The sequence below is a fragment of the Leguminivora glycinivorella genome, chromosome 14 (genome assembly GCF_023078275.1).
Source record: "Leguminivora glycinivorella isolate SPB_JAAS2020 chromosome 14, LegGlyc_1.1, whole genome shotgun sequence".
Taxonomy (NCBI): domain Eukaryota; kingdom Metazoa; phylum Arthropoda; class Insecta; order Lepidoptera; family Tortricidae; genus Leguminivora; species Leguminivora glycinivorella.
The window spans coordinates 12960942-12972790 of record NC_062984.1 but is presented as its reverse complement, the minus strand read 5'-3'; the positions used below and the strand labels follow the sequence as shown (position 1 = coordinate 12972790).

The following is an 11849-nucleotide window of genomic DNA, read 5'->3' as shown; positions in this document are numbered from 1 at the left end:
AAAAAAGTGATTAATTGATTATCTAGTCACTTCACATCACGTATGCATAAAAATACCATTCAAACTACATATTTTACGAACTTAATCTGGTACAGATATAAGTGACTTACGTATAAATGAAAGTTTATGTAAGTACCTAAGTAAAAAGTAAGACCTAATAAATAACTCATCAAATGTTAATAGTTTGCGACTTTATATGCGATGCCGATTACATTTACATTTTTGTCGAATGGACACATCACACTTTCGCACAACTCATGGGCTAAGCACTCCACACTGCGTTTTAAAAATATTACGTATGTTTAGTATCAGTATTTCACGTGTAAGGCCGTATTACATATAGGATATACAATTAGATAGGTGTGGTACTATTTTTAAAGCCTGTGGTTGAGTTTCAGTAATCACTGTAATCAGACATGATTAAATGCCACAAATATATATAGAATTATACGTTATTCTAAAATTAGGCATTTGGCATACTAACTTTTGTATTTAATAATATTTAAAAAATGTCTGAGGAGTACATAATTTTTAAAATACCCGCTGTGGGGTCTATTCTAATTTTTATATGGATGTGGAACAAATGGGAAGGTTGAGATTCTGAATGTAACCATAAGGCTGAAGGTAACTAGCTCACGAAAGCAATTATATTTCCGTGAATATGTTAGGGTTAACCTCTCCATGTGAGTGCTAAGGTGTTAGAGCGAATTTATGGTCGGTAGTTTTAAAAAATATATAAAAAAAACCCAAAGGGACTTATCATTTCTCAAAATGTTACGAGATCATAAACTTATCATTGTAATGGCGTTCAAAGGGCAACTCAAACGAAAAAAAAAAACAAACAAAGGGAGAAGAAAATCAGTCCTTGGGCTTGTATTCTAAATGTTTCGGTTTCTAAATTAAAATATGTTGCTTATTATATCTCAAGCTTTAGAAAGCTGCTCCGTGGCCAATAGTAGGGCGATTTTTATGTAAATATTTAATAAATTTACTTGTATGAAATTATTCTTGTGAAATGACTTTGTAACGTACTAAATACAATCTACCCAAGTTCTTATGAATTTTTCGATAAAATATTTAATGTTTCACGTTTTCATACCTACATAAGAACTAGCTTATATTCTACGTAAGCTAACATCTACGTATTTATTTCTAAAGACACTACGTTCTACATATCACATTTTGCAAGTCATGTACCTGTTTCAAAAGTACACTATTTCATCTACGTGACCGTTGTATAATTATTTAACATAGTAAAGTACTCCGAACCAGTTTTTAATTTTATTTGTAAATTATTAAACTATGTAATATCGAATTTGTGTTTGTTGGGCACTTTTGAATAACTTTTATTGTAATTAGTTACTGTTTATTTCATAAAGTCTACCTATGCAGTTAAAGCCGTGACTTCACGAGCAAATTATTTGCCGTATGCTTGTAATAGTTGTTTTATCAAGGTAAAAATAACAATTTGTAACCACTGTTTTAGAACAAGCTCGTGTACCTACAGAATTACTCGCAAACGGATTTGGCTGCATTGACTTTACACGAAGAAAATGTTTTCGTTTTTCTGTTTATTTATCTGTGATCACATAGTGATTTCTATTTTTGCAGTGTTTGTGTACCAAAAAGAGTAATTTTCCATGTATATAGTCTATGAAATTATTAAAGTGTTTATGTGATATATAGTTAAGAGTTAAACCGTGCCGAGTAGTTTTTCTATGTGGTATCAGTTGTGATTTTTCAATAAATGATTTAATATATGAAATATGTTTTTAACTTCCACCGATGACCTGTGGGATATGGGGCATAAATAGAAACGAGCAAATCTTTAAAATCTTATATTCAACAGCTTTTCTCTTATTTTACAACGTATAGTTATTTTATAAACATAATAATATCAAACTCTTTATAATTTCTATGTACAATAGGCACTTCTCAATACATTCGTTGTAAACTATATCACAAATCAAAACTATACTTACGAATTGTACAAATTTAAAATTAATAGGTATTCACACTTCATACACTATGTTATGTGATATATATTAGCAAAAATAATTACATCTGGAATAAAATATAGTTTATTTGCTGGAAGCACTGAAGCGAGGTGAGGATAGAATTTATTATTTACATTCCTGTTCCAATCTATAGTATGGTAGGTAAGCGAGACGTAGTGGCACAGTATAATAAAGAGTACTATCGTACAGTATGGCCACTCCCGCTCCCCTCTGAAAGTGCCGCCCACCCCCTCTCGGTTACCTCACAGTTACCGCCTGTCAAAAACGCGAACAGTCGACCTGTCATATGTCACTCATACAAGCATAGTACGCGTTCACCTACACGAGCTTAGACTGTGTGCTAGGAACGGTCCTCTTTCATATATTTGATCGCCAGTGTCCGAGGTGTGGTAGTGGCGACGAGAGTAAAGCCCTAAATAAATGGTGCAAGGACTTTTATACAAATAGTTCTTATTGTTATTTACCAACTACTTATGGAATAGTTTTGTAACAATAAAACCCTTGCTCAGGCCACTCAGGATCATAAAATAATGAACGTTTTTTGCAACTTTTCTCTCACGCACCACGTCACCTCCACATTTTTTTCTGCTCTAAATCTTCGTTATATAATTGAATTCATTTGTTTTCCTCAAATTAGTATATCTCACATTTGTTCATCTAAACAAGTCCGTTTCTATGATAATATATACAAGTTGAGATCAACCTTACATCTACTCTGAAGATCTTACAGATTTGGCACTCTGGACCACATTTTGAATGTTAAACCTATTTAACGCGACATCTAAAACAGCAATAGAGATTTGACTTTTGATACCTATTCTGCAATGAGATATTTTATCACTATAATGATGCATATTGGTGTTTCAGATGTAGCGGCACATCATTAAAAAGTATAATTATATGTACAAAAAGAAAATAATATGATTTCTTTTAGATATATGTACCTACTTTACAAAATTGCAACAATTTGCAATTTTCTATGGCAAGCAACTTTAAGGTTCTTTAAAGTTAAATGTACGCCTAGCTGCAGAATTGCTTGGCCACATTATGAGTTCATAGTGGCGATGCAATATCGCAGCCGGTGTACCAACTTTTTTTATATTATAAATAAACAGTTTATAGGCACTGCGTTTCCATGTAAGATATCAGATACCAGTTATTTTCATAATGTGTTCTTCAGAAAAATATATCAATATCAATCGATATAGGTATGAATCAATTGATTATTGCAATAATTATCTACAATAGCTCCACTTTTGTAAAGTTCTTCTTTTATGTGTGGATTTTCACCGTAAATTAAAGATGGAAAGAAAATCGCTTTATGCAAACCTGAATCGTAATATTGAGGCGGTCTTTGGAATCATATTGAAAGGTCTGCATCTAATAACGATTATGTCCTTACGACGGTAGGTCATTTTCATGTATTCATGGAAACTGTGAAGAGAAAGAGATGGAAATTGGGAAAGAACATCTGATCGTATCACCGTCATATCAGCCAAAAGTCGTTCACTGCTGTCTGCACTGGGCCACAACTACCAATGCGCCGATCTCAATCAACGGCTTCCAGTGCTGAAGGATAAAACCTTAGCTTCGGACCAGGGTCGTATTCTGCTCTTTGTCAATTTATGATCGTATGGTTTCATACATTATAGTAGATTCGTATGATCTCTATTCACACTTCGTGTATTTCACATCAGTCGAACTAATGTTGCAACGAGCAATGTGCATTTCCATCTCGACTCCGCCTCTCCACAAGGTCCTCCCAGTCCTCGACCCTCGGCGCGCAGACGAGCGAGTAGCGGCCGAGCCGGCGGCGCGCCATCACGAGGAACTCGCCCGCGCCCGCCGCGGCGCCGCACACCGACGACACGTGGATGTGTGCGTGCAGGCTCCGCGCCTTCCGCCGCCGGTGGTTGCGGTGCGTCGTGCGCTCTAGCGCGTTGTCTACCTCGTACCTGGAGACAAGTGTAGGTTTAGTCACTTGCTATAAAGACACAAAGAGTAGCTATTTGCAAGAATATTTGGACGCGAGGGTATTTGACATTAAGGGCCAGTTGCATCAACCACATTTGACAGACACATCATCGTCACGCAGCAGATGTCTATGGAACTTCTCATACAATAAAATTTAACGGTGACAGACGGTTTGATGCAACCGGCCCTAAATCAGTAGTCGCATTCTGTTTTTCATATGGGAAATTGGTCAGTTATACCTACTCGTACCAGATTTGAAACAGTCTACTAAATTTAAACTTAAAGTGGCTTGTTTATGAATGAGTCTGCGTTGCGAATGTTAACTCAGCAAGTAGTTCAAATAGAGTTATGGAACTTGCTATTAAGTTGTTCTTTTTATAAGGTTCCAGGGTGTCCACTTTCTGGAAAGTCAGGGAAAGTCAGGGAAAAGTCAGGGAAGCTCATAGTGGTCATGGAAAGTCAGGGAAAGTCAGGGAAATGATTTGGAGGTCAGGGAAAAATTTGGCACCAAGAATAAAAAAACAAAAAGTATTGAAAGATTAGACTTTTAACTTAGACTTAGACTTTTTATGACAAGTATAGTGCCTGGCCTCCATCCCAGTTACTAATGAGGGATATCTTCATGCTCTAGCTGACCTTAATTTATTTATATATATTCGTACAACATTCATAATGGGCGACGTGAAAACGACAAAGTTACGTCGCTGTCCAAATTCTAAGTATCTATCCGATCCGACAATCCAAAGCGGAGTTCCTCATAAAGCCAATGGCGCAAAACGTCACATAGAGACGCAATTTTGTATGAGTCAAAGGAGCATAGGAGGATAATAAGCCTGACAATAAGAATCACTTTGAAACCTAAAGGCATGTCGTGGCAAAACACCTAAATGGGCATCCCGACTCTGACAACAGACTAAAAATTTCGCGCTCGCTTCGCTCGCGTTTACTACTTTTACATAGGTCATATTTTAGTTCTTGGACTTCTTGGTCAATACTTCGCGCTCACTACGCTCGAAATCTCGTTTTCATTTCAAGCCTGTATTCCTGCTCTCCTGCTCGCTCTGGTACTCCATTTTGTTTGCTATGTTATGTGTTATCAGCTGCAAAAGTGCATGGGGAATTTATCAATGGGTTCATTTATACTTTCTCCATGCAATTTTGCAGCTCACTGTACGTAATAACTACTATCCAACGACAATGATGGTTTCTGCAATAAACGTTTTTCTATTCTATTCTATCAGCCCCAGGGACGTATAAAGGGTAAAAAATTTCGCGCTCGCTGCGCTCGCGATTTTTTTTTCTACCATACCATATCCAAGGGCGCCGAAACTCAATCTCGCTCTACCCTGATAGAGTGCACGGGCCGACACTGGTATAGCCAAAAGTAAATGGCGATAACTACTAACTACAGATTTCGTTAATGTTAGTTTTATAAAACCAGAAATTAAAGTTTAATAGTTAACATAAAAGTAAAAAAAAAAAACCGTAGGTATAAAAGTATGAACTACCTTGCAAATTTTAATATTTCGTACTTTACGTACGTGAGAAAACAAACATATTCCAGAAAAAAATTAGCTGTGACAGACAGACAGACAGACGCATTAGTGATCCTATAAGGGTTTCGTTTTTCTAAAAAAACTGCTTTTTTTAGGTTTTTTTTTTCAAGACAAAAAAACTGTTTTTCACAACCCTGACCAAAAGTGGTAAAAATGTCATCATAGAATGAAAATTTGGTCAGGGAAATGTTCTTAAATGGTCATGGAAAGTCAGCGAAAAGTCAGGGAATTTTTTTTGGGTTTAGTAGTGGACACCCTGGGTTCACTAATAACGACGAGATTCAACATGCTGTAAGACCGACATTGCAATCGGAGTGTAATTCCCAAGTTCCTATACAGTGGCATTTGGTTTACAGTTCGTCAGTATCGGTCTTAGTGGTCTTACCTATAATAATTGTCGTCCGCCGCATCGTCCGTGCGGGGGTCGGGCCCGGCGCTGCCGGTGGCGCGGATGAGCTTGCTGAGCCGCAGCGTGAGCTGCGTGCTGTCCAGGTCGGACCGCTGCTCGGCGCCCACGAACGTTCCGCGGGACACTGTAGACAACACGACAGGTTACTATATGTAGTCTGTTCTTTATTATTATTAAGTATCAGGTGCTCCGTGTTATATGCTATTTCGTGTGTGGACGAAAACTAGAGTATGTGGTTGGAAACTAGCACAACGATCCTATTTAACGGTGCGGCATACTATAAGCCCCTAGGGTAGTATCCGTGCAAGCCTTCCGGCGGCCTAAAAGCCAGTTTTATTATCTAACATCAGTCCGTCTACCTACTATCACGACATAATTTAACTAGACATGATTTATAGTTTTTAAGTACCGAGAATAAGCAACAAGAGCTCCAGATTGCCCAAACGCTGAATCATGCGTAAATTAAACGCAAACGGCGGTTGACGTCACCCCACTCTAGTCCCACGAAATCTTAACAGCATCATATTAGATATTTATCACTGTCGCTATTATTCTATGCCCGCGGTTCTATTGGACTCATTGGCTGTCAAAAAGTTGCTATTGTCTGTGTCGTTTTTTGCGACGTGAGTAAGCGCTAATGCAAGTTTGAAACCGAACCGAACCTTTGTTTGAGGAAGATAAGTGAATAGTGGAAGAGCGGTCATCCACCCCGCCCAGACGATAATTACGAAGCCTTAACTAACAAGCTATCACGTCTCATTTGACGTCCACGTTCTTATATTCTCACAGGGGTAATGTTACTTTTTGTAATTTTTAGGGTTCCGTACCAAAAAGGTACAAACAGGAACCCTTATGGTGCGACTCTGTCCGTCTGTCTGTCCGTCTGTCACATTCCTAAATATCTCGAGAACTACTAATGCTATCAACTTGAAATTTGGAATAGTTATGAACATTGTAAACCTCTACAAATAGAAAGTATATTTTTTTTTAATTTATGAATTTTAATTGTAGAAAATGGCCAAAATGAATGGGGGGCAAACTGTAAATTTCAAGTTACTAGATCAAGTGGGATATCGTTAGAAAGAGCGCAAATTGAACGTAAATAAACTATTTTTATAATTTTTTTGTTGTGGAAAAAAAAAGAATTTTGAAGGAAAATGTAAAAAAAAATACCGTTCCCCCCCCTTATCTCCGAAGTTTACCAACTAAAAATTATGAAAATTTTAGGAAACATTGGTTTTATGCTAAATATTACAGGAAAAATATAATCGTGTTTGCATCTTCGAAACTTTTTTTTTTATTCACAAAAAACTTTTCATATTTTTACTTTCAAGTTACCCACCCTTGCGAATGTATATCGTACTTCAAATTAATACAAGATGTTACGTAAACCGTCTTCTTTCCAATAAAGTAAAAACTGTTTAAATCGGTTAACATTATAAAGAATTATCCCTGAAAAACCAACATAGTATACAGGTTGCGCAAATTAGTTAGCGAATTCACGAAGAGATGGCGCTATACACAATATATAATGCTCATTAGTACCTATACTTTTGTCTTCTAGTCAAGTCATTAGAGTTATATGAAAACATGAGATTATTTTAACTAGGTAGTTTGAAAGAAAGTTTGTACGGGACCCTCGGTGGGCGAGTCCGACTCGCACTTGGCCGGTTTTTTAATTAATACCTCGGTATGTCACAATTTGATGGTTGTAGATTCCACATTGTATATTTTGATGAGCTGATTCTTTGTTTTTATGTAACAATCTACAAAGTACATAGTGAATTAAGTAGGTAGTTACTGTATAATTAAGCTATTATAATATTAGCATACTATTATTACATTAGGCAAGAAACAAAAGCTAATTTAGGTACTTGAAATACGAGAGGAGATTCATGGTATTCAAATAAGTTTCCATTGTAAAAAAAATAACCGTATCTATTTTGGATTGTCGTGCTTAGAGATAATCTTTAAAAATGAGGTCTAATGAGTATTAATGTCGTCTGAGTAAAAAATAACAATAATTATGTTGCATGACAAACAGAAATTGGGATGGTGCGTGAGCCGTGGCTGAGATGGCTAATAACGCGCCCGCCGCGGGACGCGCCATCGTTAAAAAAAACCTCATGACATAACTCTTGTCTATTATTATTAAACAAGATTTAAAAAAAATATTCGAACTCCCTGTGGCGTCGCGTGCCCGCGGTTGATCGCGTCTGTATCCTATATTAATTTATGGTAAAGGCAAATTGAATTTAAAGTCTATTAAAGAATTCCATCCATCGCTACTGTACGATCCGGTCCCCATGTGCGATTAAGACAGCTCTAAGGCTTGTAGGAAAAGTTGAAACCTAGTAGGCAATTCTCATTGGTAGATTTTTACAATTCCTGTAAACGCCATAATGACTCTAGTAAAGTTTGAGTAACTACGGCATTTAACTTTACCGTTATTTTAAGAGTGTCGCAGTTAAAATTATAAAAGTAGGTATACATATTTAGCTGCCTACTTACTTAATTGACGCGACATACCCTGGGTAAACGCGTGTAAAGTAAAAACCCACAGCATTCTTTTGTTTTTTTCTCTTAAATATCTCCCTCAAATGTTACATTTTAAATTTCACCAAATAACATGTATGAAACTGTTGCAGGCAAATATTCCGCGGTCGTTATGTTGGAAAAATTATATTCTCGTATACCGTTTAATTTAATTTGAAGCGAGAGGAATCTCGATTATGGCGACAAATTACCGTGCGGGCGGCGTTTATTAGCGTCAGGCTTCTGTTTCTGCTTAACCATTATGGTGCCAGAGGCGGAGATTTTACATTATTTTCTTTATTAGCTAAACCCACGACTCCGTTTTGCGTTTGGCAATTTGGTCGCCAATTATGTTCAAATCTTGACGTGATTAAATTTATGATTATGTCAATGATATAAAACTTTCGGGTTTATGGCATCAAACGATCGACCATCTCAATTTTAATGATACGGCACACTTAAAGGCTTTTAATCATACTAAAAATAACCATCAGCACCTACCTACAGTCATATATTTTTCAAAGAATGAATTAGTGTCTTATAGTCACTTGTTTTTTTTTTAGTCTTTGCCGTCTTCATTTGTTTTGCCACTTGGTGGTTATGTTAGTGACATGTATGTAGAAATATCAACAAACCTAAATCACTAGTGCAGAACGCTAGTTCCAGTTCCTCTTCAGTGCATGGCCTGCAGTCTGCCGTGGCGGGATCATAATGCCGCCTGTTCAGAGGCCTGGCCTCGTATCTCAACGTGGCCTCGCGTCGCTGGGTGCCCTCCTCGGGCTCGGCCTCCACGTAGAGCGCGGCGCGGCCGCGGCGGCTGCGGAAGCAGCGCAGCTCCCGAGGATCACCGTCGTCTGGCGCGTAGAGAGGCACCAGCTTGTGGGCGCCCTCGACGAACAACCGCGCGGGAAAGCGTTCGGCTTCTGGAAAATAATAAGGTAAGATTAGATGGAGTAAGAAAAAGATGAATATCGGCTAAAAATAACATCCGAGATGGCTATGACCCGCTTAGGTATGTGCAAAATTATGACGCTTACGGTAAGCGGCTTACCTAAACTCAACCATATTATCCATACTAATATTATAAATGGGAAAGTGTGTGTGTCTGTTTGTTTGTCCGTCTTTCAAGGCAAAACGGAGCGACGAAGTGACGTGATTTTTTAAGTGGAGATAGTTGAAGGGATGGAGAGTGACAAAGGCTACTTTTTGTCTCTTTCTAACGCGAGCGAAGCCGCAGGCAAAAGCTAGTACTTTATAAAACCGAAACAATTTTTTCTGGAAATGCTTACTTGTATCGTTAAGCCGATCATCGTGGAACAAGTCCGGCGGATCAGGTCGTCGTACGACTCGCACACAGACATGGAAGTCGCGCTCGTCAGCAGGCATGGGCGGCTTGAAGAGCAGCCTCAGCGCGCCTCGGGGGTACACCCAGGACACGAGCCCTTCCCGACATCGCAGGTACACCGGTGTCACGCCTCGTTCCGCGTTGCTGGTCAGCCCACTGGAACAAACATAGGTACTAATTTAGTAAATATTTGAAAGCATAAAGCAAAGTACGGAACGTATAAGATTTTACTTCCCGTAAGAATTAAAATATTTGATGTCCTTAGAATTATAGCAGTTTGTAAGGTAACAGTAGAAATTTGACACAAGAAAGGGAAAATATCGTGGAACGCTGTTGGCCCTACAGTAATACGTAAGTATAAGTAATTAATCAGCCAAGCAAGCACATTATAAATACCTAAATGATCTTTATGGCACCAAAAAAGGAACAACTACAGCGGCAACCAAAAACAGCAGGGTCCAGTTTCAACATTTATGTACCTATCGATTGAAATAAGATACTATGTAAAAAGCGGTATCAACTATCGTAAAAACTGACAAGTCTTAAATAAGTATAATCAATAAAATTGCGATCTCATTAAATGTTTTGGCGCTGGCTCATTTATTTAGCTGGATTCGTATGTACAAGAAAGGTGCCCTAGTCGTATTTGGACAATTTGATTGGAAATTATGTGACTTCTGGGAGCTGAAAAGAAAGCTAATTACGTATTCTGACCGCGGCGCGACACGGCGTGCCTCCGTCATTTCTCTCCATACAAATTATTATAAGATCTCTTCGTATTGCCCCTGGGCTTTCGTACGCTTCACGCCTCCCATTGGACGAAATAAGGTTATAAATTCTCATTCGCGTTACAAAATACATAATATTAATATTCTTGTCATGCACACTTGTAAAAGATAAATTAATTTTTAGTTTGACGGAAAGGATTTTTGACAAGCATCCTGCAGACAAAATCCATTAGTCTTTTCCCAATATAGTTTTAACGTGGTTTTAACCAAGTTTTCCATGAACATAAAACTTTACGGGTTGTTGTAACATGATCGAGTACCTAATAATTCTATCACAAGTTTCTAAGTGTCCCGTGGTGAGAGTGTACATATAATTGTAGTTATGGAATAAAATGTAGATCGAAAGTCCGGGCAAGGAGTGGTGCAGATTACGGCACGCGATCGAGGTGTCATTTCTCCCCCGTATCTCGAGCGGCTGCCATAAACAAGCCCGGAGCGGACAATTGTATCTGTAATCTGCAGGCACGTGGGCTTGGTAGTATTGCCGGCGCAAGGAATAAGGCACTAACATTAAACGAGCCTCGTACGTTGGCTGCGTTTCTCCTCCGGCGAGTAGCGCCCACGCCGGCCCACAACCGACCGGCCGTAAAACACAGATATACGACCAAACTCATATAAAAGATGTGAGTCGAGATTTTACATGTCTTGATGCGACAATAAAAGCTTTTGTGTAAGTATGTACTGTACTCTCCGTGGGTTTACAACGCATTGTGGTCGGACCAATTTAAAATTTATAAGAATGTCTCAGAATTTATGGCCATCACCGCTGATTGATTTCATAAATCTCGCGTCTGTCGAAGTCCTCAGAATAAAATGGTGGTTATAAAGTTTCGTGCAGTACAACATCAATCAGCTAAAACGAGTTTGATTAACATGGCCTCTAGCTTATTGTCGTTGACATTTACGATATTGGCTGTAAGTATAAATATTTATTGCTACAATCTAATTTCTTATTTCCGAGTGGTTTACCGCTTACCAAAAAAGGGATACTTTTACGTCATCGGGGACTTCCTTAATCCTGGCTAATGGGCGCGCGATGAGTTATACGTTGTGAGTAAATTATGGGGTAGCCTAATGGTAACAAGTGTGCGGCGCGTCGCAGGGTGCATGTGGCCAGGAATGCCGGCGACGCGACACACGTGGATATACTGAACGCTACCCTTGTAATGCAGGGGTGCATAACCTACGGTTACACGGTAAAGAGCGAGTTTCATGAACCAATTT

The 11849-nt window shown here is 38.4% G+C and overlaps 1 protein-coding gene across 1 annotated transcript in view; it reads right to left on the bottom strand.

Moving 5' to 3' along the window:
• Positions 1-2413: 2413 nt before the first annotated feature.
• LOC125233588 (meteorin-like protein) overlaps positions 2414-11849 on the bottom strand; it is a 63254-nt gene continuing 53818 nt past the window's right edge. Inside the window, exons 2-5 of the mRNA XM_048139648.1 lie at positions 9782-9993; positions 9128-9415; positions 5934-6081; positions 2414-3973 (exon numbers count right to left, since the gene is read on the bottom strand). Of these exons, the coding sequence (XP_047995605.1) occupies positions 3721-3973; positions 5934-6081; positions 9128-9415; positions 9782-9993 (901 nt within the window). The 3' untranslated portion in view covers positions 2414-3720. The remainder of the gene's footprint in view (positions 3974-5933; positions 6082-9127; positions 9416-9781; positions 9994-11849) is intronic.